The sequence below is a fragment of the Macaca thibetana genome, chromosome 6, assembly GCF_024542745.1.
Source record: "Macaca thibetana thibetana isolate TM-01 chromosome 6, ASM2454274v1, whole genome shotgun sequence".
Taxonomy (NCBI): domain Eukaryota; kingdom Metazoa; phylum Chordata; class Mammalia; order Primates; family Cercopithecidae; genus Macaca; species Macaca thibetana.
The window spans coordinates 39,603,163-39,630,423 of record NC_065583.1 but is presented as its reverse complement, the minus strand read 5'-3'; the positions used below and the strand labels follow the sequence as shown (position 1 = coordinate 39,630,423).

Sequence of the window (27,261 nt, the reverse complement as noted above, 5' to 3'; positions counted from 1 at the left end):
TGGCAGAGAGTGAGCACAATAGAAATGGGCACATCTTTACCTTTCGTATTTAAACAAAATTTGTTTACCTTCAAACTATATTCACTATATGTGGACAGCAAATGGAGTCTTTTAAACAGAGAAAGCTGCCAATGGAGTAAGAATTAAATATCTATTTACTGAATGAGTGAATACGTGAATAAAATAAAGATAACTGAAAACACCTCTAACATGACAGTGGAGCTCAAGCATTGCATGGTACTGACAAGAAGCTAGCAAACACGTCTTATCTTAGAGTTGAGATCGACTCCAGGTTAACAAGGTACAGAATCAACTGGGAGAGACTCTCACCAGTGAACAGGCTCTTTTTCTTTGTCTCCTCAATTCTGCTGGCTTGCTTCAAACTCAATTTTAGCTCGTGTGAGCCCAGCCCAGCCTCAGGCCTGCTCTCTGCAATCATTCTAATATCATCTCAGCACACAAGGAGTTACCCACGGAAAGCCCACACCAGGAAAAACTTCCCCGGGTTTCTGTGGCTGGAAAATCTGTGTCACCAGAGGTATCGATAGAGAAGTCTCCCTTCCACCCACTGCAATTTTGAAGTATCAAGGAACACAGGCAGAGACACATGATAGTTCCTGGTATCTGCAATTTATAAAATACATTGTCCCATTTCGCCCATCTTTAGGAGGTGAAAGACCAGGCCAAGATCCACACCCTTTTCCCTGAAGTCATTCTGCTTTAGAGAAAGCAATTTTTGCCAAAGCTAATATGAAGGGTCTTTCCTTCCTAGCAAGAGACAGTACTGTCCCTTCCTGAAGAAGGAAGTCTAGTCTTCAGGTAAGAGGAAGGTATATTCTTAGGCAGCTCCTGGGTTGGAAGGAAGGAACAGTGAAATCTGTGTTTTGGAAGGGAGGAGGGAGTGACATTTTTAAGTTACAAGCCTCTTCTGGGAGAGCTGGGGACAGATCTATTTTTAGATATGTTCTCTGACACCCAGGAAGAACTCAAAAGGTAACCAAGCACTTGGCAGGTTTCCTGAAGAGAAAGTTGTTACGGGCTAGAGGGACTCTGTATGTTCTGAGGCACAAAGTTTGACTTCAATCTGATGCGGTGTGGCGCCCGCCCCACCTTTTAGCATAGTTTGGTTGCAGGATGACAAAATACTTGGGGGTGGCACAAACCCTCAAATCATGAAAGGCTAGGCCGCAGACTCACAGAGAGCTGGATGATGTGTGCCACCCCAAAGCCACTTCCTGGCTGCGTGATTATGGGCAAGTGACTTAACTCCTTTGAGCTCAGTTTCCTTATCTGTAAAATGAAGACTCAAACCAAATAAAGTCCTCTTAGCCCTAATCTTCTAACAACACACACACAGGCCAGGTGTAGTGACTCATGCCTGTAATCCTAGCACTTTGGGAGGCCCAGGCGGGTGGATCACCTGAGGTCAGGAGTTCAAGACCATCCTGGCCAACATCGTGAAACCCCGTGTCTACTAAAACTACAAAATTTAGCTGGATGTGGTGGTGCACACCTGTAATCCCAGTTACTCAGGAGGCTGAGGCAGGAGAATCACTTGAACCCGAGAGGCGGAGGTTGCAGTGAGCCAAGATTGTGCCACTGCCCTCTAGCCTGGGTGACAGAGTGAGACTCCATCTCAAAAAAAATAATAAAACATAATAATAACACACACAAAATAATTAATCTCCATATGACCTGTTCTTTCACTCATAGAATAGAGATAGAAAGACACTGCCTCATGTGTTTATTGTAATAAAAAAAGATGATAAATATAAATTGTTTGGCACAGTCCCTCACTTAAAGTAAGTACTCAAGTCATGTGTTATTCAAACAGCATTCTGGGGTCCATGATGTCAGAGGCCCCTTTGTTAGGGCATTGAACAATAAAAAATGTGCCTTACAACTTTTTATGGTGAAATACATCAAGGAGAATGTAAGCTGGTGTTCTGGAGCAGCTGTAAACTAATCTGGCCATGCTTGCTGATGGAGTGACACTGGCTCACTAAGTAAAGGCAAGAGGGTGTTTGGTGTGTCAAGAGCCAAAAACACAGCCTCCTTCAGCCATGAAGCAGGAGGCCTATTATTCTGTTAGAAATGGAAATCCAAGGTTTCATGGCCTGTTTTGTCATAAGGAACTTGGGGAAGGCCTCATTGCCAGGTGGTATCTTACCTTGTGTCCTGATCCTTTTTTTTTTTTTTTTTTTTTTTTTTTTTTGAGGTGGAGTTTCGCTCTTGTTGTCCAGGCTGGAGTGCAGTGGCTCGATCTCGGCTCACTGCAACCTCTGCCTCCTGGGTTCAAGCGATTCTCCTGCCTCAGCCTCCTGAGTAGCTGGGATTACAGGCATGTGCCACCATGCCCAGCTAATTTTGTATTTTTAGTACAGACGGGGTTTCTCCATGTTGGTCAGACTGGTCTCGAACACCTGACCTCAGGTGATCCGCCTGCCTCAGCCTCCCAAAGTGCTGGGATTACAGGTGTGAGCCACTGCGCCCACCCACTTTGTACCCCGATTCTATCATAACAGTGCTTACTCCAGGGGAGGAAGTTGACACAGAAAGGGGCTTGTCTTTGCTGCTCTCTGTGGGCTTTAGTTACTGAAGATGTGACAAAGGACTGTGCCAACTTGGCGATGAGGTTAGACAGAAGTTATGAATAACTGGGCCAGGATTTCTATACTACTTTAAAAAACTCAGGCATGGTGCCTCATGCCTCTAATTCCAGCACTTTGGGAGGCCGAGGCAGGTGGATCACCTGAGGTCAGGAGGATCACCTGAGGTCAGGAGCTTGAGACCAGGCTGGCCAACATGATGAAACCCCTGTCTCTACTAAAAATACAAAAAATACAAAAATACAAAAATACAAAAGTACAAAAAATCAGCCAGGCATTGTGGCTTACACCTGTAATCCCAGCTACTCCGGAGGCTGAGGCAGAATTGCTTGAACCTGGGAGGCAGAGGTTGCAGTGAGCCGAGACCGTGCCACTGCGCTTCCAGCCTGGGCAACAGAGCAAGACTCTATCTAAAAAAAAACAAAAACTCAGGTATTATTTTCTGGTCCTGGTGTAATCTTATTTAGAACTAGAGATTCTCTTGTACTTTGCCTGAGGCCTGCTGAGTCACCTGAACAGAGCTCCCTGAAGACTTGTAGTAACCAGCGTGCATGCCCACAAACTGCTGCAGAATGCAAGCCAACACGGCTTCTTCCACTAAGGCCCCCGAGGGTCACTTCTCTTCTGCGTCATAATTAACGCATATTGCGTCTCCCCGACACACTGCAGAGCTCCTAGCTTTAGCATTTCCCGTGTGTAATTGTGTTTCTTCTGATACTCTCTAAATGCAGTGAGAAAACTACCATCCTAGGAAATGTGAGAAGCCCTTGACTTATCTTATGAATCAGTGTGGGAGCTTGGAGAAGTGAAGCACCTTCTCTACTCACCTTGTTCTTTTTTCAAGGCACTTGGTTAAGACAACTTGTTGGAACATTGTGCCCAAAGATGAGACTTAATTTCCTTGTAGATGAACACGATGCTGTTCCTCATTTCTGGGCCACCGACAGCACTTGTAGGGGAGGAAAAAATAATTTTCCTTCTACCCTTCTAAGTTATCTGCTGGGGCTCCTGTAACAAAAGACAGATTAAAAAGAGAAAAAACAAACGGAAGTTTACTAACGTGTATCTTGGCTCATTCCTGTAATCTCAGCACTTTGGAAAGCCAAGGCGGGTAAATCACTTGAGTCCAGGAATTTGAAACCAGCCTAGGCAACGCAGCGAAACTCCATCTCTAAAAAAAAAAAGAAGAGAAAGAAATATTAGAAAAACAAAACAGAAGTTTACTAATAGGTATATCTCATATAAACATGGGAGGTCAGGGAAATGAGTAACTCTCAGAGAAGTAGGTTAGAACTCAGGCTTAAATACCATCTTCAGCTAAGTCAACGAAAGAATTGTGTGGTGGAGGTAAATTATGAGAAGGAACCAGGAAATGTACAGTAAACAAGGATAAGCTTTGTCATGCAGATATAAGTTGGTGCCTTCTCCATTGATAAGAATTTCTTGTGATTTAGAATATCTCTCTCTTCCTAGTACAGAGAAAGACATCCCTACACATGGAGGTTTCCTTTATAAATGTAAATTTCCCTTTCAAATGGGAAACTTCTCTGTTTTCAGAGATTCTCCCATGTCTGCTATTTCCTAAAATAATCGGCTCAAAATAATCCTTATGCCAAAGAGGTATATTTTGCGGTGGCATATTCTGTTCTTTTACAATCCCTAAATATACAGTGAACACTAAGCCATTTGTCAGAGGAGGAATCACTCAATGATTTTATGGAGTCACTCTTGTAGGAGCCTAGGTTGTATATTACCCAATGCAGAGTGTGTGTGGTTGGGGAGAGGGTGTTGTTTGCATAGACTGCAATGTGATGGATACCCTGGAGTTGGGCAGTACACAATTTGCACAATCAGATGTGGCAGCCCATGTGGACTAACTATTGCATCACTCCTGGGAAGGGGAAATTCCCAAACTTAAAGCATATATTCTGTTTAGGATGGAGGAGTCCGTTTTGGCATATTTGTAATTGAATGTTAGTGACAACTCTTGGAAGGAATTTCTCTATTGTTCTTGGTATCATCTCTTGTTTTATTTAGCTCTGGATCACTATCAATTGTATAACCAATCAGGTCTCCACTTTAATTGGATGCCAAGTTTACAGTACACTTGTAGTGTATAACTTCATTTTTGTGTTAACCTTATTCTTGGTGTTATTTTAATTCTATAAAGACCTGTGATGTGACAGGCTCTGTTCACATGGCAACAAAAGTGAACAAGAAGACAAAGTCTATTTTATGTTGCTACTCTTGTTTTGTTTTTTCTTTCTCATCTACTTCTAATCTGTGATTTCTTGCTATATGGTAACCTCCTAAATCCTTTCAGGATCAAGTGCATAAAATAAGTGGATATTATAAATATATATGCACCTAAAAATAGAGCAGCAAAATACACAAAGCAAAACACACAAAGCAAAACTGACACAATTGAAGGGACAAATAGACAATCAACAGCAACAGTTGGAGACTTCAACAACCCACTTTCAAAAACGGTGAGAACAACTAAGTAGAAGATCAATAAAAAGACAGAAGTCTTTTTTTTTTTTTGAGACAGAGTCTCGCTCTGTCACCCAGGCTGGAGTGCAGTGGCACGATCTCGGCTCACTGCAACCTCTGCCTCCCGGGTTCAAGCAATTCTTCTGTCTCAGCCTCCCGAGCAGCTGGGACTACACATGCGTGCCACCATACTCGGCTAATTTTTGTGTTTTTAGTAGAGACGATGTTTCACCATTCTGGCCAGGCTAGTCTCAAACTCTTGACCTCATGATCTGCCCGCCTCAGACTCCCAAGGAAATAGAAGTCTTAAACCGTACTATAAGCCAGCTAAAGCTAATAGATATCTATAGAACTGTTGGGGCTCAGAAAATAATACACCAAAGTATGGCATATTATTTGAATACTGAGCACTTTGAATTAAAGGAAATCGAAAGCCTTAGAAGCAACCTCAGAATCAGGGTCTCTCTGACCTTCTCTTGTTTCTCCCCACAAGGGTGGGGACAGGCTCTCTCTGAAGGTCCCTTATCTCACTGAAGGAAGTTCTTTCAAAAGAAACACAATTGCCTTCAATCCACTGTTTAAAATCTCTTTGCCTGCCGGGCACAATGGCTTATGCCTGTAATCCCAGCACTTTGGAAGGCTGAGGTGGGTGGATCACTTGAGGTCAGGAGTTCAAGACCAGCCTGCCAACATGGCAAAACCCCATCTCTACTAATAATACAAAAATTCACCAGGCATGGTGTTGGGTGCCTGTAATCCCAGCTACTCGGGAGGCTGAGGCATAAGAATCACTTGAACTCGGGAGGCAGAGGTTGCAGTGAGCCAAGATCATGCCACTGCACTCCAGCAGTGGGTGACAGAGTGAAACTGTGTCTCAAAAAAATAAAAATAAAAATAAATAAATAAATAAAATCTCATTGCCTAGAGAAGATTAATCAGGAAAAAGAAACAAAAGGTTGTCACTACACCCACCCAAGCAGACTTTTCATATTGCCTGAGAGAACTTATTTGCATACTAAGACAATCTTTGTATTGCAGTTCTGCTCCCTCACCTTCCCATAACTTGTCACCACCTTCCCCAGAACTCAGAGGACCTTTGTCCCAGGCTATTGTCTGTTCTTTGGGCCCATCTATCTCCCCTAAAAATTACTTATTCTTTGTATTAGTCCATTTTCACACTGCTATAAAGAATTGCCCATGACTGGGTACTTTGTAAAAGAAAGAGGCTTAATTGACACACAGTTCAGTATAGTTGGGAAGGCCTCAGGAAACTTACAATCGTGGCGTGGCGGCAAAGGGGAAGCAAGGCAATGCTTCTCCACAAGGCAGCAGGAAGGAGAAGTGCTGAGTGAAGGGGGAAGAACCCTTTATAAAACCATCAGATCTCACGAGATCTCATTCACTGTCATGAGAACAGCCTGGGGGAAACTGCCCCCAGGATTCAATTACCTCCACTTGGTCTCTCCCTTGACACGTGAGGATTAGAATTCAAGATGAGATTTGGGTGGGGACACAAAACCTAACCATATCACTCTTCCTCTAAAATTGCATCTATCTCCCTTGTGAAGAGGGTATTTAAACTTCATCTGTCAGGTCCTTCTTTGAGTTTCATACTTGGTGTGACTCCCATTGGCTTGCAAGTTAATAGCCTCTTCTCCTGTTAATCTGTCTTTTGTCTGTTTATTTATTTCTTTTTTTTTTTTTTTTTTTTTTTTTTTTTTGAGACGGAGTCTGGCTCTGTCGCCCGGGCTGGAGTGCAGTGGCCGGATCTCAGCTCACTGCAAGCTCTGCCTCCCGGGTTTACGCCATTCTCCTGCCTCAGCCTCCCGAGTAGCTGGGACTACAGGCGCCTGCCACCTCGCCCGGCTAGTTTTTTGTATTTTTTAGTAGAGACGGGGTTTCACCGTGTTAGCCAGGATGGTCTCGATCTCCTGACCTCGTGATCCGCCCGTCTCGGCCTCCCAAAGTGCTGGGATTACAGGCTTGAGCCACCGCGCCCGGCTTGTCTGTTTATTTCAACAGACTCAATTATTGAACCCTCAGAGGGAAAGTTTAAACTTCTCTAACAAACACTCCACCCAACAATAGCAGAATATATATTCTTCTCTAGTGTATGTGGAACATTCTCCAGGGTAGACCTGATATTCTAGGCAATAAAGCAAATGTCAATACATTTAAAAGGATTGAAATAATGCAAAGTATGTTCTCCAAATACAATGGGATAAAATTAGAAATAAATAACAGAAATTTGGGGGATTTGCAGATATATGGAAATCAAACCACACTCCTAAATAGCCAATGGGTAAAAGAAGATATCACAAGAGAAATTAGAGACTACTTTGAGGCCAGGCATGGTGGCTCATGCCTGTAATCCCAGCACTTTGGGAGGCCAAGGTGGGTGGATCACTTGAGGTCAGGAGTTCAAGACCAGCCTGGCCAACATGGTGAAACTCCTTCTCTACTAAAATACAAAAATTAGCTGGGCGTGGTGGTGCACACCTGCAATCCCAGTTACTCAGGAGGCTGAGGTGGGAGAATCATTTGAACCTGGGAGGCAGAGGTTACCGTGAGCCAATATTGCACCACGGCACTGCAGCCTGGGTGACAGAGCGAGACTCCCTCTCAAAAAAAAAAAAAAAAAAAAAAAAGAAAAAGAAAAAGAAAATACTTTGAGATGAAATTAGCTAAAGATACAACATACATGGCTGGGCACAGTGGCTCATGCCTGTAATCCCAGTACTTTGGGAGGCCAAGGCGGGTGGATCGCTTGAGGTCAGGAGTTTGATACCAGCCTGACCAACATGATGAAACTCCATCTCTACTAAAAATACAAAAACTAGCCAGGTGTGATGACACATGCCTATAATCCCAGCTATTTGGGAGGCTGAGACAGGAAAATCACTTGAACGCAAGAGGCGGAGGTTGCGGTGCGCCAAGATCGTGCCAGCAGACTGGGTGACAGAGCAAGACTCTGCCTCACACAAAAAAAGAAAGATACAACATACTGAAGCTTACACATATGTAGCTAGAATACATAAATAACCACTTTCAGCATTTCTTCATTTCATTTTGTAGAAGAAATGAGAGACCATTTTTTAGATAGTTTCAGGTTCTAGGCATAAAGTCACAGTGTTTATCTATAGTGGTGGTAAATTAATGTTTGCTGAATAAATGAATCTGTGGAATTCCAGTGGCAAGAAGGTAAACCAAGGAATCAGGAGTCCCCTGTTGGATTCTTATTTGATGAACCCCTTTCCTCTGACTCACCTTTTCTTTTCTTTTTTTCGAGACGGTGTCTTGCTCTATCCCCCAGGCTGGAGGGCAGTGGCGTGATCTTGGCTCACTGCAACCCTTGCCTCCCAGGTTCAAGCAATTCTCCTGCCTCAGCCTCCCGAGTAGCTGGGATTGCAGGCTTGTGCCACCACACCCAGTTAATTTTTGTATTTTTAGTAGAGACAGGGTTTCGTCATGTTGGCCAGGCTGGTCTGGAACTCCTGGCCTCAGGTGATCCGCCCGCTTTGGCCTCCCAAAGTGTTGGGATTACAGGTGTGAGCCAAAGCATCTGGCCTCTGACTCACTTTTTCATAAAAGCCACTTACCTGTTTATATTTTAGGATCTTTTGTAAATTCTTATCTTCCTCTCTCTTTCCTTTCCCTTTCCAGTAGGTGTTCTGCATTGGTTTCTGGTTTAAACTTTCTACTTAATCTCTTAGCATATAACTTCTTTGGTCTTGCTACTAAACTAAGGGTTGGCAAACTACTGCCCAGGAGCCAAGTCCAGCCTACAGTTGACCTGAGAGTTGAGAAGAGTTTTTACTTTTTTTTTTTTTAAATTCTATTGTGTAGAGCTGGTGTGCAGTGACGTGATCACAACTCACTGCAGCCTCGAACTCCTGTGTTCAAGTGATCCCACTGCCTCAACCTCCTGAGTAGCTGGGACCACAGGTGTTTGCTACCATGTTTGGCTAATGGCTAATTTTTTTTTTCTTTTTTTTTTGGAGAGAGATAGTTTTGCTATATTGCCCAGGCTAGTCTCAATCTCTTTGCCTCAAGTGATCCTCTGGTCTCGGCCTCTCAAAGTACTGGGATTACGGGCATAAGCCACTGTGCCTGGCCAGTTTTTACTTTTTTTTTTAGACAGAGTCTCACTCTGTTGGCAGGCTGCAGTGCAGTGGCACGATCTCAGCTCACTGCAACCTCTGCCTCCTGGGTTCAAGCAATTCTCCTGCCTCAGCCTCTGAACAGCTGGGACTACAGGCTTGTGCCATCACACCAGCTAATTTTTGTAATTTTAGTAGAGACGGGGTTTCACCATATTTGCCAGGATGGTCTTGATCTCTTGACCTCATGATCTGCCCACCCCTACCTCCCAAAGTGCTGGGATTACAGGTGTGAGCCACCGTGCCCAGCCCAGTTTTAAAATTGTTAATTAATTGGAAAAAAAAAATCAAAGGAAGAATACTATTTCATGACACATATGTTGAGGCTGGGCATGGTGGCTTACGCCTGTAATCCCAGCACTTTGGGGGACTGAGGTGGGCAGATTGCTTGAGGTCAGGAGTTCGAGACTAGCCTGGCCAACATAGCAAAACCCTGTCTCTACTAAAAATACAAAAATTAGCTGGGCGTGGTGGCAGGTGCCTGTAATCCCAGCTACTCTGGAGGCTAAGGCAGGAAAATTGCTTGAACCCAGGAGGTGAAGATTGTGGTGAGCCAAGAAAGTGCCACTACACTCCATCCAGCCTGGGTGACAAAGTGAGACTCCATCTCAAAAATAAAAAAATAAAAAATAAAAAATCATGTGTAATTCACATTTCAATTATATAAATAAGATTTTATTGGAACACAGTCATGCCAGTTTGGCATTGTTTATGACTGTGTTCACAATACAATGGCGAAGTGGAGTAGCTACAACAGAGCTTATGGTCCACAAAGACTGAAATATTTCTATCTATTCCTTAATATTAAAAGTTTGCTAAGTTCTAAGCTTTTGCTCTAAGTTCTATGCTTTTGTACAATTATACTCATGACTTTGTGAAAGTTGTAAGAATCAAAATGGAGTCGCTTATGCCATAGCCCAACAAATAGGAGTCGGGAGGCCATAAAGGAGGGGCTCTCATGCACACATGTCTATGTTAAAATCTATTTTTAAATTACACTTCCTGAAAACCACAACCTTGAACAAGGCCACTACAACCTTACACACAGAATACTACAAGGACATCTGCCTAGCAACTCTCTGTTCAGCCTTGGAGTGATGCCACCCTTGTTATTGATCCTTGTAGCCAAGGTTAATAGTTTCAAAACAACTTATGTAACCTTGCTCATTTTGCCTTTAAAAACTTTGCCTTCCTTTCCCTCTCTGGGTACATCCATGGCCCTTCATGAGATGCACACATATCCCATATTGCAATCTTGAGGATTCCCAAATAAACTCATTGTCTTTGGAGAATCTCTCTGTTGTTATTTTAGGTTGACAACTTTCTCTCTTCCCATGACAGTAAAGCCCTTTTCTTTCTTTCTGGTTTTTTTTTGTTTTGTTTTTTTTTTTTTTTTTTTGTTTTTTTTAGATGAAGTTTCACCCTTGTTGCCCAGGCTGGAGTGCAATGGCGCGATCTCGGCTCACTGCAACCTCTACCTCTCGGGTTCAAGCAATTCTCCTGCTTTAGCCTCCCGAGTAGCTGGGATTACAGGCACGTGCCACCATGCCTGGCTAATTTTTTTTTGTAGTTTTAATACAGATGGGATTTCTCCATGTTGGTCAGGCTGGTCTTGAACTCCTAACTTCAGGTGATCCTCCTGCCTCGGCCTCCCAAAGTGCTGGGATTACAGGTGTGAGCCACTGCTCCTGGCCAACAAAGCCCTTTTCTCATTCAAAACCCTTTCTTCCCAATCCTTACCTGATTATCCCAGCTGGCCACATAATCCTCTTCACTCTCTCTCAGCATTAGTTAATACAGCTCAACACAGTTGTAATTAACTTATAAGTTTTATATTTTATAAATATCTTGAATACTTGTTTACTATCATCTCTGTATCATCATGAAGACTCCAAAGATTAGAACTTTCTATCTCCTGTCTATTTATATCCGGTATTTCTCTCCACACCCAAAGCAGTGCTCACGTTTTGGAGTCAGACATATCCCAGTTTGTGTTTCAACTCCACCACTCACAAAGCTGAGTAGGTTATGTGAATTTCCTGAGTCTCTTCATCTGCAGAATGGGTTTGTTATGAAGATTAAGCAGATGATGTACCATCGGGTCCAAGATTCTGGAAGTGCTCCATAACAGTAGTAATTATCAGTGGATAATTTCTTTATTTGTAATATGAAGATATTACCTTTTGCTCTTAATGGACATTATGGTAATGTAGTGAGAATTAAAATAAGTAGTAAGTCATTAGAAATAAAACTTCATGGTTTAATTGGAGCCCTGTAAAGACTAGCTGGAGAAGTTCAAGGCCTCAAATGAGATATTAGACTAATGAGGCTTTTGTCTGAATTTAACACATTTAACAAACCCTTCTTGGTTACTTACTGAGCTCCGCACTACCTAGGTCAAGCCTTATGTGGACATGAAAGACAGAAGGCCACATTTATCCTGGAGATTTGTATCTATATTGCGGGGGGAAAGGCATACGGACGTGAGCCATCCTCATACTTGTCCATGTTTCTCTTCTCTCTCAGGAAGGATGATTCAGAGTCAGCAACTCACATATGCAGTACTGCACATGGAAAGTATTACTGTTATACTCTGTGGGGAAATAAGTTTCTAAGTGCAGCAATCTGAAATTAATAACTTTCTCTGTGGAAACTCTCTTGACAACATCTCGAGATGAAGCCAAAGAGCACAATTTTTATGGCTTTGGATTATCTTCTCTGTCTGCTTGGCTTGCACTAGGCATGGATCTGTGAGCCAGAAATTCAGTTTTCCCCTTCGTTGTACAATTTGCCTGCCAGCTGGAGGCCTAATATAGCAGTGACTCAATTTCTCAATTCTCCAATTTATCCACCCATCGAATCAAGGCAAATAATCTCAATTTACTTATTAGAGGCTTTGGGGAACTCAAGAAAAAAAAACCAAAATCCTTACTGTGACTACAAAACATTTTGGTTGAGGACACAGGAAAAAGAGATTGGAAGTTGGAGATTAGTTTTCTTTTACTTTCAATGGAAAATATTTCTATGATAAAGCCTGTTATTTATATTATGATAAATATTTGTGTCCACATGCAGGGAGCATATAGATGTTGAGGGAGAAAGTAATTTAGGAAAGAAATAGAAGGGTGGCAACATCTTTTCCACAAAAGCCACAGCACTGCAGACATGCCTAAAGATTGCAGTTGTTGCTCCAATAGCCGTATGTGGCAGGCTGACAAATTCTTCTTTCTTTCTTTTTTTTTTTTTTTTCCAGAGATTGTGTCTCATTATGTTGCCCAGGTTGGTCTCAAACTCCTGGCTCCTGGGCTCATGTGATCTTCGAGTCTCAGCCTCTCAAAGTGCTGGGATTACAGATGTGAGCCATTGTGCCCAGCGGACAAATTGTTTTTTATTCTTTCTTACATGTAAATTTAGACAATCTGGACAAAGAAGTCTGGATTTCTACTTTCCACTGCTGAAATTTTTAAAAATTTCAAATTAGATTTTTGCACCCTTTATACAAGACTACATGGCAGGACATTACATTTGATTCAGTGTACCTGATTACATTTAAAGGTTGTTTTTCTGGATTAAAAACAACAACTGAGGGACAGAGTAAGGAGCCTCTAAATAGACTTCAGAGCTTGGAATGTTGCTACATTTGTTCACTCTTCCAGCATGTTAATATGTGAGACTAATACTTGGAAATAGCGACAGATATGGAGAAGTTTGGATACTGAGAGAGAACTCAAAGTGAAGATGGTAAACATCTAGAGTTTTTATTGATTACAATTTTCTCATATATACAGAAACCTCAGGGTGTGTTTGAAACACTGCTCTCTTTTAAAATACATAATTAACTAAACTTCAAAATTAGAAGCTAAGACAATAATCATATTAATACAACCTCTACACTGCCAACTTGGAAAGGCAATGAAGAAGAAATGGGAATTGCAACAAGCTTCAGAGATGGAAGATTTTTTTTTTCTCTGTAGGACATGTGGGTAGAAGCAATTGCAGGTGGCTGGGTGTGAAAGAAACAGAGCTTGCAAGCCTGCTATATAACTATACTGTGCTAGATGCCATTGGGAGGTAATAAGATTTAAAAGACAAATACTCTTGTCTTCACAAAGCTTATAATTTAGTTGTGCAATACTGGTTAAGAAAGCTGGCTTATTGGAGTTGTATTCCAGCTTCACCGCTTAGTAGCTCTGTATCATTGGGTGAGATATTTAACTTCTTTGGGCATAACTTCCTCATCTGTGAAACACTGATAAGTGTATCTCCTATATGGCAGCTATGCCGGCATCCTTTCTGTTCTTCCACAAGGCAGTCTCTCTCTGGACCACCCTTTGCACCTGTTCCTGTGGCCGGGAAAGCCTTTAGCATGGCCAAACCCTTCAAGTTTTGACTTCCAAGTCACCGACTCAGGGAACTGTTTTGGAAAATATGGTTTCTGATTCCGCAGATGAGGCTGTTAAAATACTAAAGAACTGCATAAACATGAGGATGTTATTATAATCATCCACCCTAAGTAGCATTTGAAATCCAAGCAGTTCTCAAGGATTTAGGGTTAGCAAACATTTACTGTAAAATGTCAGATAGCAAGTATTCTAGGGTTTGCAGGCCATAATAAACAAAAAGGTGCTGCTGTGTTCCAATAAAACTTTATTTATGGACACTGAAACTTGAATTTCACGTACTTTTCACAGTCACGGTGACAGACCGGATTTTGCCCCGTCCCTGTCGCTGGCTGACCCCTGGTTTATGAGTATGGCAGATAAAAGAAGGGAGTGAATAAGAACCACGATTCTGCTGCCAGACACCAGGGATCAGGTCGCTGCTGTGAAGATTGTCAACCTCTCTGGTTGCCAACGACCTGGAGAATGGTGCTGTGGTTCCTGTGTCAGGGTGGTTGTGCTGAAGGCTGGATGAGGGCACGTAAGTGAAGCTCAGGGCTTGGCTCGAGGTGCTCATCAGCAGCATCGCCCTTTCTTTGGGCTGGCCTGTTAGTAATTCGTTTTTAGTGGAATCGAATACAACACTTGAGCCTCGGAGGCTCAGGTCTTCGGAGCAACTACACCCGGGCCGGGGGACCTCGGGGCGGCGGCTCAGGGTTAGGGTAGGCCGGGCCGGGCCGGGCCGGGCAGGGCGGCGCGAGTCGGGGGCGGGGCGGCGGCGTAGCGTCGCCGTCGTAGTCCCCGCCTCTTCCCCAGGGGCCGCGTCGGAGCCTCGGCGGCGGCGGCGCTTACAGCCTGAGAGGAGCGTCTCGCCCGGGAGCAGCGGCGGCCATCGAGACCCACCCAAGGAGCGTCCCCCTCGGCCTCCCAGCGCTCCCAGGCCGCAGCGGCCGCGCCCATTTAGCTAGCTTGCTCGCTCGCTCTCCTTCCCTGCTGCCGGCTGCGCCATGGCGTTGGCGTTGGCGGCGCTGGCGGCGGTCGAGCCGGCCTGTGGCAGCCGATACCAGCAGGTAAGCGGCGCCCAAGTCCCGCCCCGGACTCCGTCCCCCGGCTCTGCCCTGTCCGCTGGCCGCCTCAGGCCTCTCGGGCCGGCCCGCGGCCAACTCGACGCCGGGGCTTGGCAGGCCGCGCTGGGCCTGGAGGGGTGGGTCGGGCCCCGGGCTCGGATTCGAGGCTGCCGCGGGCCCGGCCTGCCCCTCTGCGACCCCGGGTGGGACTCCGGCGGTGGAAAGCCCTCCCCCCGGCCTCGTTTCCCGCATTTCCCAGGGCGGGCGGGTCCCTGAGTCAGAACCCGAGACCCACAGGCGGCATCGATCTGAGGCATTCGTTTTTCGTTTTTCCACCTTTGGTTTGATGTCATTGGAAAAGAAAGAAAGAAAAAAGCAAGAAACGGAAACTGGGTGGTGAGAAAAGATTAAAATCTCTGCTGCTGCCGATAGCTCCCCACAGCAAGATGCTATTGCTCAGGGTTTCAGAGCCTAGTTTGTCGAAACCCTTCCCCCTCGCCTCCGTTTTAAGACAAAAGTAAAAAATGAAGCAAGAGACAAACCCGCAGTTTGCAGTAGATTTGGAAGAGGCGATGTTTGGCTGTGGTGATGCCCCAAAAGGGAGGGCTACGATGAAGTCTGCAGGGCGTGTGCCGGGTGTATTTTAAATGCTTGGAAGTGACGTTTGAAGAGATTTGATGGCATAGCTGAGGAGGAAATGTATAGGGAATGATTGGATCATTTTCTCGGGTCTGATTTATAAATTGAGGCCCCAGGGAAAAGAGCTGCTTGTTTCACTCCCCGTCTGTAGCTAAGTTCCCCCAGGAAATTTAGAGACCTTCTGCAGGATTTTTAGAAATGTTAATCTAACATATCGTAATTGTGGGAATTGAGCCAGGTGGTAAACTGATGTTGCCTGGAACCGCAAATAACGGCTTGTGTTTGTCATGTTTCACATGGTTTCGGTGCATACAGATGTCAATCCTGCTTTTATCAAATAAAATGTCCTATCTTAGACGAGCTACAATTTTATATTTTAGAAATAAGGAAAGCCAGTACGATGAAAACGTAGATTAACCCTGGTGCGGCTGGTTACTGGTTTGTTTTGCTATCATCAGCCATGTGTTGCAGTCCGCCCCCACTCAGGATTGGACTCCTAAAATGACTAGTTAAGAATTTCGCTTCTTGGTTTTATAAACACGGCCCAAATTGTGGCAATGCAGTTAATCCTTAGATCTTTTCAGAGCACATGGATCTAGCACATGCTTTTTTTTGTATGACCTTGGGCAGCCTGTGGGTTCCTTACTGCTTTAATAAAATGGGAATAACAGATGTCACTTAACTGTGACATCTTTGCAAAGTGACTTGCAAACAGTGTTTGCAAATCACCCATACTGTATACTGTCATCTGATTTCATCCTTTTCATCCTGACTTGGATAAGGCGAACAAGCAGAAGAACTGTGGTTTTTCTTTGTACTGCCATCTTCTTGAGCTATTAGGTAATGCCGATATACTGCTAGAATACAAAAAAATTGCTGGAGTGTCAAAATCATGTATTCCTTAGTGTGGCATTTAATATTTTTTAGTTATGCAGAATTGAAGTATCAAAAAAACGAAAAAAAGAAAATCTTCCTAGAAAAATTGTAGAAGATGAAAGCCCAAAAAACTGCAATACCTTCCCTAAACAAATACCAACTAGATAACCGAAGGTAATATTTTAATGTGCATTCTTGTGGGTTTATAGCTATGTTATAGATCAGTGTATGTGTGTACAGATAAGGAATGCAGGAAGGCTAATATTGATTTTTTTATGCAACAATCACAGTACTAAGTAATTTACGTCCATTTTTAAAAAAAATTTAATCCATACCAAACCCTTATGAACCAGGGTTTGTTCTCATTGTCAAAGACTGAAAGTGGCTCAGTAACTTGCCTCAAGGTCACAAGCTGCTAAGTAGTGATTACAAGGATATACACACACTCACCTACTTAAAACACAGGCTCACAGTCCAAATATAGGTGTATGCATTAGCAGGTATATGCACATGCGTATGTATTCTCTTATGTACCCATGTATACATGTACAGACATATCTTTGTACATTCGTGTGCAGTTTTATGAGCCCCTGATCATACTTGCACATACTTTTGCACGTGTTCATGTGTATCTTGTTCTCAGACATGTGCATTCATACATTTGCATATGTGTATCATTCACATGTATCTACAAAGGCATACTAGATAAATAATGAAATGGGTTCATATTTCTATTTTGTAATGTTCTTCACACAATGTTATTAACATTTTCTATATAAAATATTTTTAATGTCTGTATGGCTTGTAATTGTATGGATGAATCGTAATTTAACTAATTGCCTATCTTTGGTCACTAAGAATGTTTATAGTTTTTTTCATTGACTGAAACTTATTTTACATACATCTTCAGCCGTTTCCTTAGCATAAATTACTAGACATGGAAATGCCTGGTCAGAGAATATACATATTTAAAAGGCTTTTGAATTATAGAATGATGGTGAATTGTCCAGGCAACTTGATAGGAACATGATACTCTGGTTGCCACACAGGGCTGTTCTGACTTCTATTTGATCTGGTTAATCAAATTGAGCTACTTTTCTCACCAAGTAAATGTAATGGAAAACTGTATGATTCATAAATGCAAACACAGTTTTGTCTTTATAGTCTTTTTATTGGTAGCGTAATATGTGGACAACTTGAATTTAGCATAGTAGTGACAGACTATGCAGAAAGGCTAGGCTCAGCCAGGTGCGGTGGCTCACACCTGTAGTCACAGCACTTTGGGAGGCTAAAGCGGGCAGATCACTTGAAGTCAGGAGTTCGAGACCAGCCTGGCCAACATGGCAAAACCCTGTCTCTACTAAAAATATAAGAACTAGCCAGGTGTGGTGGCACTCGCCTGTAATCCCAGCTACTTGGGAGGCTGAGGCAGGAGAATTGCTTGAACCTGGGAGGCAGAGGTTGCAGTGAGCCGAGATTGTGCACTGCACTCCAGCCTGGGCGACACAGTGAGACTCTGTCTCAAAAAAGCAAAACAAAACAAAACGAAAAACGGCCAGGCAAGGTGACTCATGCTTGTAATCCCAGCACTTTTTGGGAGGCCGAGGTGGGCAGATCACGAAGATCACGAGGTCAAGAGATTGAGACCATCGTGGCCAACATGGTGAAACCCCATCTCTATTAAAAATACAAAAATTAGCTGGGAGTGGTGGCGTGCACCGGTAGTCCTAGCTTCTTAGGAGGCTGAGGCAGGAGAATCACTTGAACCCAGGAGGCAGATGTTGCAGTGGACTAAGATCGTGCCAGTGCACTCCAGCCTGACGACAGAGCAAGACTCTGTCTAAAAAAAAAAAGCACGGCATGGTGTGCACCTGTAATCCCAGCTACTTGGAAGGCTGAGGCAGGAAAATCACTTGAACTCAGGAGGCAGAGGTTGCAGTGAGTCGGGATCGCGCCACTGTACTCCAGCTTGGGTGAGCAAGACTCTGTCTTAAAAAAAACAAAAGCGCTAAGGTGGGTGGATCATGAGGTCAGGAGATCAAGACCATCCTGGTTAACATGGTGAAACCCTGTCTCTACTAAAAATACAAAAAATTAGCTGGGTGTGGTGGCGGGTGCCTGTAGTCCCAGCTACTCGGGAGGCTGTGGCAGGAGAAACCTGGGAGGCAAAGGTTGCAGTGAGCCAGGATTGCACCACTGCACTCCAGGCTAGGCGACAGAGCGAGACTCTGCCCACCCGCGACTCTGCCCACCCGCCCCCCCCCAAAAAAAAGAGGCTTGGTTTATAGGTTCCCTGTGGCATTATTTTGTTTTTTTTTTTGTTTGTTTGTTTGTTTTCATTTTGAAACTGAGACTGTGTCTCAGACAGTATGGAAGCACTATTTTAGAAAGACCTAAGTAGGCCCATACTGAGTGCTGAGAAACCTGTTGCGTGTTTCTCTCTCTGAGGACGTTAACTCCCGTTCATCCGTAGATGAACGCAGATCTTCTGCAGTAGATCTGTGCATGAATTTTGCCAGTTCATTCCAAGTATTTTAGGATACTTGGATTTCAATTCAGTGTAAGTGGGTGATGATGACACTGCCATGTAGGTTCAAACAGATTACAGAATGCTTAGTTCTGGACTTGCCTCATTACCTGCTAAAGAAGTTGCCCATTTGTAAGCGTCACCAATACTCTGTATTATAGTTTGATGACATTGTAGAGCAGCTTTTGAAATGGTATAGTTTTGGATAAATTCTCTCAGGATTATGGAGGAATATTTTGATGAGCGTAAGAATTTTATCTCTGATAGGTCAAACCATATTCATGTTAAATTATTAGATGAAGTAATGATCCTGGAGGAAGGAATGAATAGTGCTCATGTGGCTTTTTTGCTTATTTTTCAGTTTCAAAAGAAGTTATAATTATATCACAGAATGCCTCTTAGGTTATGTCAGAGTTTCTTAAGTTATATGCTGTATTTGTGGTCCACATGGTCAGTGATCAAAGAAAATTTATAAAAATATTAGGAAGACGGATAAATTATTCCTTTGAAAACTTTTAATTGTGGTAAAATACATATAAAATTTACCATGTTAACCGTTTTTAAGTATATAGTTTAGTGGCATTAAGTATATTCACATTGTTGTGGAACCAGTCCGTCTCCAGAACTTTTTCACCTTGCAAAACTGAAACTCCATATTCATTAAACAATAACTCTCCTTTCCCCCTCCTCCAGCCCCTGGAAACCGCCATTCTGCTTTCTGTGAATTTGACTACTCTAGGTACTTCTCATAAGTGGAATTAGATAGCATTTGTCCTTTTGTGACTGGCATATGTCACTTAGCATAATATCTTCAGAGTTCATCCATGTTGTAGCATGTGTCAGAATTTCCTGCCTCTTTAAGGCTGAGTAATAGTCCATTTTATATATGTACCACATTTTGTTTATGCATTCATTTGTTGATGGATGCTTGGTTTGCTTCTACCTTTTGGTCATTGTGAGTAATGCTGCTATAAAAAACATGAGTCTACAGATATCTTTCAAGTCCCTGCTTTCAGTTCTTTTGGATATACCCAGAAATGGAATTGCTGGGTTATATAGCAATTCTATTTTTAAGTTTTCGAGGAACTCCCATACTGTTTTCCATAGCAGCTTCACCATTTTATATTCCCACCAGCAATGTATAAGGATTCCAATTTCTCCATATCCTCAACATACTTGTTCTCGTTTTTGTTTTTTTGATAGTAGCCATCTAATGGGTGTGAAGTGGTATCTCATTGCAGTATTAATTCCTATTTCCCTAATAGTTAGTGATGTTGAGCATCTTTTCATGTGCTTATTGGCCATTGATATTTTCTTTAGAGAAAATGAGTATTCAAGTTCTTTGCTTATTTTCGAATTGAGTTTTTTGTTTCATTGTTGAGTTGTAGGAGTAATTTCTTCATGATGTTTACGTTTTCAACTTTTACTATGGAAATTTCAAACAAATACAATAATAGAGTAGTATAAGAAAGGTTCTGCACCATCACCTAGCTTCAGCAATTGTGAATGAATGGCCAATATTATTTCATTTATACTCACCACATTATTTTGAAACGAATCCTAGAAATCATATATTGATAAATGTTTATATGTGTAACTCTTAAAAGAAAACAAATGGTGTGATACTTCAAGAAGATATCACTTGAGGAATATATCATGAGAGCTCTCTTGTAATCTGTGAGGAGTATGGAAACAGGATTTGTCAGTGTCGGGCTGTGGATCCATAACTAACTGTTGTTTGTATTGATTGGTCTCAATCTTACCAAGCCTCATCCTTTTTTTTTGTAGCAGTGATAGATTCCTGTTAATCTATCCTTGTTTTCTTACCTGATCCCATGGGTGACCACTTGTTAGGCAAGATTTGTTTGGCTTAATCATACTGTGTCCTGAAAACAGGGCAGCGCTTCCTGGTTTAGGCAGAAACCAAGGCCCAGTTGAACTGCTCTAGGGAATTTTGCTCTAAGCTGATGCCACCAGTAGTTTGACTGCACATAACTTCAAATTGTTTTATGCTAGACATCAATTATATTTCTTTATTTTATGCTAGGGTATAAAGTAAATCCTACCATGAGAGTAACTTCCTATTTTTATTAAGAAAGAAAAAAAGGCTCAAAGAGATTCAAGTGACATCCTCAGATTTATTTGTTTTTAGGGCTTTAAAATAATTATTTTGGTTTCTTAAAATGTTCTTATTTTATCTTTGAGCAAGTACAATAGCTTAGAAGAATTATATTCTTTTTTCTTTTCTTTTTTTTTTTTGAGACAGAGTTTCGCTCTTCTTGCCCAGGCTGGAGGGCAGTGGCACGATCTTGGCTAACTGCAACCTCTGCCTCCCAGGTTCAAGCGATTCTCCTGCCTCAGCCTCCTGAGTAGCTGGGATTACAGGTGCCTGCCACCACGCCCAGCTGATTTTTTGTATTTTTAGTAGAGATAGGGTTTCGCCATATTGGCCAGGCTGGTCTTGAACTCCTGACCTCAAGTGATCAGCCTGCCTCGGTTTCCCAAAGTGCTGGGATTACATGTGTGAGCCACTGCGCCCAGCCTATATTCTTATAATAATGGACAATTTAGATAAAGCAACTTTAATACTTCTGTTCCATTCGTACTGAAAATTGGCTTGATGGTTTATCTTTTTCTCAAGTCATTGTTGCCAATAAGCTAGGCAACTGGCAAATATCATGTATGAAATTTTTTGGGTTTGACATACTTTCCAGTGGTAATTGCTTCTAGTGGTTGACTAGGTGGGGGTATGAGTCAGAGTAGGCTCTGGGTATCCACAGGTTGCACATTTGCAGATTCAACCAACTGTGGATTGAAAATGGGGAAAATAGGCCGGGCGCGGTGGCTCAAGCCTGTAATCCCAGCACTTTGGGAGGCCGAGACGGGCGGATCACGAGGTCAGGAGATCGAGACCATCCTGGCTAACACAATGAAACCCCGTCTCCACTAAAAATACAAAAAAATTAGCCGGGCGTGGTGGCGGCGCCTGTAGTCCCAGCTACTCGGGAGGCTGAGGCAGGAGAATGGCGGGAACCCGGGAGGCGGAGCTTGCAGTGAGCCGAGATCGCGCCACTGCACTCCAGCCTGGGCGACAGAGCGAGACTCCGCCTCAAAAAAAAAAAAAAAAAAAAAAAAAATGGGGAAAATAACAATATAATAATAAATAATAATACAAGTAAAATATACACTATAACAGCTATTTTACATAGCATTTACATTGTATTAAGTGTTATAAGGTGATTTAAAGTACATGAGGTAGGTTATATGTAAATACTATACCATTTTATGTCAGAGGCTTGTGCATCCTCAGATTTTGGTATCTGTGGGGAGTCCTGGAAATAGTTCCCACCAAATACTGATGGATGACTGTGTGATATGTCTTATTAACTTGATCAAGTACGGTAGTAAAGCAAGTATAACCTGATAACACTTAGCACATCCTGCTCTTACAATAAGGCTTACTCATTATTTTTCTGAATAACATAATTTATATTAAATGTCCTAAATACTAGCACTGATCAAGTTTAAGAACATTCCTAGTGAAATATTTTCTTATTGATTAATGCGGTTCCCTTCATATGTATATTTCTTTTCTTTCTTTCTTTCTCTTCTTTTTTTTTTTTTTTTTTTTTTTTTTTTGAGGCAGAGTCTTCCTCTGTTACCCAGGCTGGAGTGCAGTGGTGCAGTCTCAGCACACTGCAACCTCTGCCTTCCAGGTTGAAGCAATTCTCCTGCCTCAGCCTCCTGATTAGCTGGGACTATAGGCACTTGCCACCATGCCCGGCTAATTTTTGTTTTTTTAGTAGGCGTGGGGTTTCACCATGTTGGCCAGTCTAGACTTAAACTCTTGATCTCAAATGATCTGCCCACCTCGGCCTCCCAAAGTGCTGGGATTACAGGTGTGAACCACCATGCCTAGCCTACCTTCATATGTATTTTTCTTTTCTTTTCTTTTCTTTTCTTTTCTTTTCTCCTCTAATTTTTTTTTTCTCAGACAGGTCTGGCTCTGTCACCTAGGCTGTAGTGCAGTAGTGAGATCTCGGCTCAATGCAATCTCCGCCTCTCGGGTTCAAGAGGTTCTTGTGCCTCAGCTTCCCGAGTAGCTGGTATTACAGATGTATTCCACCATGCCCAGCTAATTTTTGTATTTTTAGTAGAGACGGGATTTCACCATGTTGTCCAGGCTGGTCTCGAACTCCTGGCTTTAAGTGATCTGCCTATCTCTGCCTCCCAAAATGCTGGGATTACAGGCATGAGCCACCGTGCCCAGCCCATATGTGTAATATATTTCTTATCCCTGAGCAATTTAGCATAATCTTTGACAGTTTTTCTGTTTTTGTCTTTTAAATTAGTTTATCTCAGCCATATCAATTAGTAGTTACCATAATCAGAGGCTTGAATACAAGTTGGAGGTCTGTCTGGAGACTGGACAGTTTATGAATAGAGATATAAGGGCTTAGGGAATGGTGCCTGTTTAATAATGATTTCATTTTCTTTTTTTTTTTTTTTTTTTTTTTTTTTGAGACGGAGTCTCGCTCTGTCGCCCAGGCTGGAGTGCAGTGGCGCGATCTCGGCTCACTGCAAGCTCCGCCTCCCAGGTTCACGCCATTCTCCTGCCTCAGCCTCCCGAGTAGCTGGGACTACAGGCGCCCACAACCGCGCCCGGCTAATTTTTTGTATTTTTAGTAGAGACGGGGTTTCACTGTGGTCTCGATCTCCTGACCTTGTGATCCGCCCGCCTCGGCCTCCCAAAGTGCTGGGATTACAGGCGTGAGCCACCACGCCCGGCCCAGATTTCATTTTCTTTATCATTCAATGCTTAAATGTGGTGTTTAGAATTAAACATTTTGTATTATACAGTAATACATTCTTCATGTGCTAGATTCAGACAGTAACTTTCTAAAGAAAAACTTGATTTCCCTTTCCTTCCTATCTCTTCCCAGAGCTGTAACTGCTCCTCAAATTTGGTGTGCGTTCTACAGGCTTTTTTTTTTTTTTTTTTTTTGAGACAGGGCCTCACTCTGTCACCCGGGCTGGAGTGCAGCGGCGCAATCTCGACTCACTGCAGCCCTGCATCTTCAGGCTTTCTTCTTAACCTTTCCTTCGCTTTAAATGTTTTTTAAATAAATCTGTACTTTCAAATAGACCACAAGTGCTGCTCTCATCACATCATATCAAGAAAGCACACTGTCAACATGACTTATCATTGTTGACATTGGCCTTGACTTTACTTTTTGGAACTTTTTTCCCCTAAGATGGGTTCCTGCTATGTTGCTACCCAGGCTGGCCTCAAGCTCCTTGCCTCAAGCGATCCTTCCCCCGCAGCCTCCTGAGTAGCGGGGACCACAGGCATACACCACTACGCCCAGCTGAAACATTTTGAATTTTTCAGAAACACAGAAGACAGTAGAGAGTTTCTATATGCCCTATGCCCACCTTTCCCTATTAGCATCTTGTATCAGTGTGGTACATTTTTCACAATTATTGAACAAATATTAGTACATTGTTATCAACTAAAGTCTGTACTTTATTCAGATTTTCTAAGTTTTTACCTAATGTCCTTTTTCTGTTCCAGCATCCCATCCAGGATCCAGGATGATATAATGTGGTAACGTTACATTTAGTCGTCCTGTCTCCTTAGGCTCCTCTTGGCTGTGAGTTTCTCAAACTTTCCTTGTTTTTGATGAGCTTGGCAGTTTTGAGGAGTACTGGTCAGGTCTTTGTATAATGTTCCTCAATTGGGGTTTGTCTAATGTTTTTCTCATGATTAGACTGGGGTTGTGGATTTGGGGGCAGACCACAAGTAAAGTGCTGTTCTCATCACATCATATCAAGAATGTACACTGTCAGCATGACTTATCATTGTTGACATTGACCTTGATCACCTGGCTGAGGTAATGTTTGTCAGTTTTCTCTTCTGTAAAGATACTTGTTACCCCTCTTTCCATACTTACTCTTGGGAAGGAAGTCACTATACGTAGTCCACACATAAGGAGTGGGGAGTTATGTAACACCTCGCTGAGGGCAAAGCATTGACATGAATTATTTGGAATTTTCCTGCATGGGACATTTGTCTCTTCTCTGATAATTTGTTTAGTGTTTATATCTGTATAGACTCATAAATATTTTATTCTTCTAATTATAATCCAGTAACTGCTTTATTTTATTGCTTAAATTGCATACCTCCATCATTGTGGATTTTTTTTTTAAACCACTTCCATACATTTTGGCACTAGGCTCATCTTATATATTTCCTGCACTATCCTAGAATCAGGCATTTTTCCAAGGAGCCGAGGTTCCTTTTATTGAAAAATAATACTACAGACCAAGATCTGTGCTCCTTGCTACTAGGGTGTCATTACTTTTAGGCCTTCTAAGCTGACAGAGCAAGGAACTATATATGTCTGTATATTAATCTGTGGGTACGCACATCTGGAACTATTTCTGTGTGTACCATCTATCTATATTAAGCTGAACATAAGTTCATACTAGTATCTCCACCTCTAATTCATTACCATATGGGTCGCTCTAGCCTACTCCCCTTACCTATAAACTCCCACTCCAACATTGAGAAACCTGGCTCACTTCCACCATCCATTTACATAATTCTTCAGTTCTGATATACATGTGTAAGTTGTATCAGAATTGTTAACCCACACCCCTGTGGGAAATAGTATTATAACCACTGCAGGACAAAGCGTATGTACAGTTCCTTTTGCCTTTAGTCTTAAAAACTCTACTTATTTCCAAATGTTCCTTAGGTCAGCACCTGTTCCTCCACCCACTTGAGTGAGGTTGTTTCAAACATTTATAATACAGTTATCTTGTTTTGTCACATTTTGCATACATCCTCCAGCCACCTAAGTGGATTTTAAAAATTTGCATGCCTTAAGATTCTTTCTTTGTGCTATCAAGTTCTACAAATTTTCACAAATGCATACTGTCTTATTTTTTCCTTTTAAACAACGCATTTTACGAAAAATGGTAGGACTGATTTCTCTTTATTTTCCAAATTTTCTAATGATCATGTTTGCTTTCTTTTTAAAGTACCTTTAAAGAAAATTTTTTTTAGAAATAATTTTAAACTTAGAGAAGGTTGCAAGAATAGTATAACGCTCATTATCTATTACCGAATTCATCTTAGACTCATTGTTAAATTTTGATTAACTATGAAATACAATCCTATAAAAATTGAAAGCACTACAGATAAAACCCAGGTTCCTTTAATCATCACAGTCCTTTCTCTATAGAATTCAGTGTTTGTTTAGCTATTTGTTATCAAATAATAATAATTATTATTATTTTTGAGATGGAATCTCGCTCTGTTGCCCAGGCTAGAGTGCAGTGGTGCGATCTCAGCTCACTGCAATCTCTGCCTCCGGGGTTGAAGCAATTCTCCTGCCTCAGCCTCCCTAGTAATTGGGATTACAGTCATGCACCATCATGCCCTGCTAATTCTTGTATTTTTAGTAGAGATGGGGTTTCACTATGTTGGTCAGGCTGGTCTCAAACTCCTGACCTCAGGCGATCTGCCCGCCTTGGCCTCCCAAAGTGCTGGGATTATAGGCATGAGCCACTGCACCCGGCCCAAACTAACTTTATGTTTATAAATCTCATCTACAGCCATACCACCCTGAACGTGCCCAATCTCTTCTGTTTATAAATCTCGTTTTCACTTCTACTTGTAGCAGTACCTGGTGCCACCGTTCTTGAGCTTTTGGGGGATACAAAACAGTTTTTTGGCTTTCTGGTTTAGGATTTAGCTTTCTTGGGTCTGCTGAGTCAGTTACCACTTGTCATCCCGCTTCTAGCTTTCAGAAATTAATTGCTGCTTCCTTTTCTGTTGCTTGTAAGTTTTTTGTCTTTAAACAAGCAACATTTTACTCACATTTATATTTAAGAGGGTTTCAGGGCCGGGCGCGGTGGCTCAAGCCTGTAATCCCAGCACTTTGGGAGGCCGAGACGGGCGGATCACGAGGTCAGGAGATCGAGACCATCCTGGCTAACACGGCGAAACCCCATCTCTACTAAAAAATACAAAAAAAACTAGCCGGGTGAGGTGGCGGGCGCCTGTAGTCCCAGCTACTTGGGAGGCTGAGGCAGGAGAATGGCGTGAACCCGGGAGGCGGAGCTTGCAGTGAGCTGAGATCTGGCCACTGCACTCCAGCCTGGACGACAGAGCGAGACTCCGTCTCCAAAAAAAATAAAATAAAATAAAATAACAGGGTTTCAGGAGGAATAAGACTCAAGTGTCTAATCTTTAATTGGACATTATACAGTAATTGTAATTACTTATTTGTGTTTCATTTGCTAAACTTGCAGACTTAGTGAGGCCAAAAACACCAGCCGAGTCACTGTTCTGTCCCCAGACCCCACATCAGTTGTCGCCTGACACATTTAATGAGTGTTGTTAAATTAACCTAGCAGTTGAATACTTGTAGAACGAAACATTCTGTGATGATAGTTTAATAGGAAAGGTATTAAATGCTCGATGTACCTACTTTTTGGCTC

General features: G+C 42.4%; 2 protein-coding genes across 2 annotated transcripts in view; one reads left to right on the top strand and one right to left on the bottom strand.

The window, feature by feature from the left end:
• Positions 1–27,261, top strand: part of NDFIP1 (Nedd4 family interacting protein 1) — a 431,644-nt gene that overhangs the window by 367,406 nt on the left and 36,977 nt on the right. The window contains exon 2 of the mRNA XM_050794951.1: positions 14,458–14,711. Within this exon, the coding sequence (XP_050650908.1) occupies positions 14,649–14,711 (63 nt within the window). The 5' untranslated portion in view covers positions 14,458–14,648. The remainder of the gene's footprint in view (positions 1–14,457; positions 14,712–27,261) is intronic.
• Positions 1–27,261, bottom strand: part of GNPDA1 (glucosamine-6-phosphate deaminase 1) — a 131,436-nt gene that overhangs the window by 93,883 nt on the left and 10,292 nt on the right. The gene's annotated exons all lie outside the window — the stretch shown is intronic.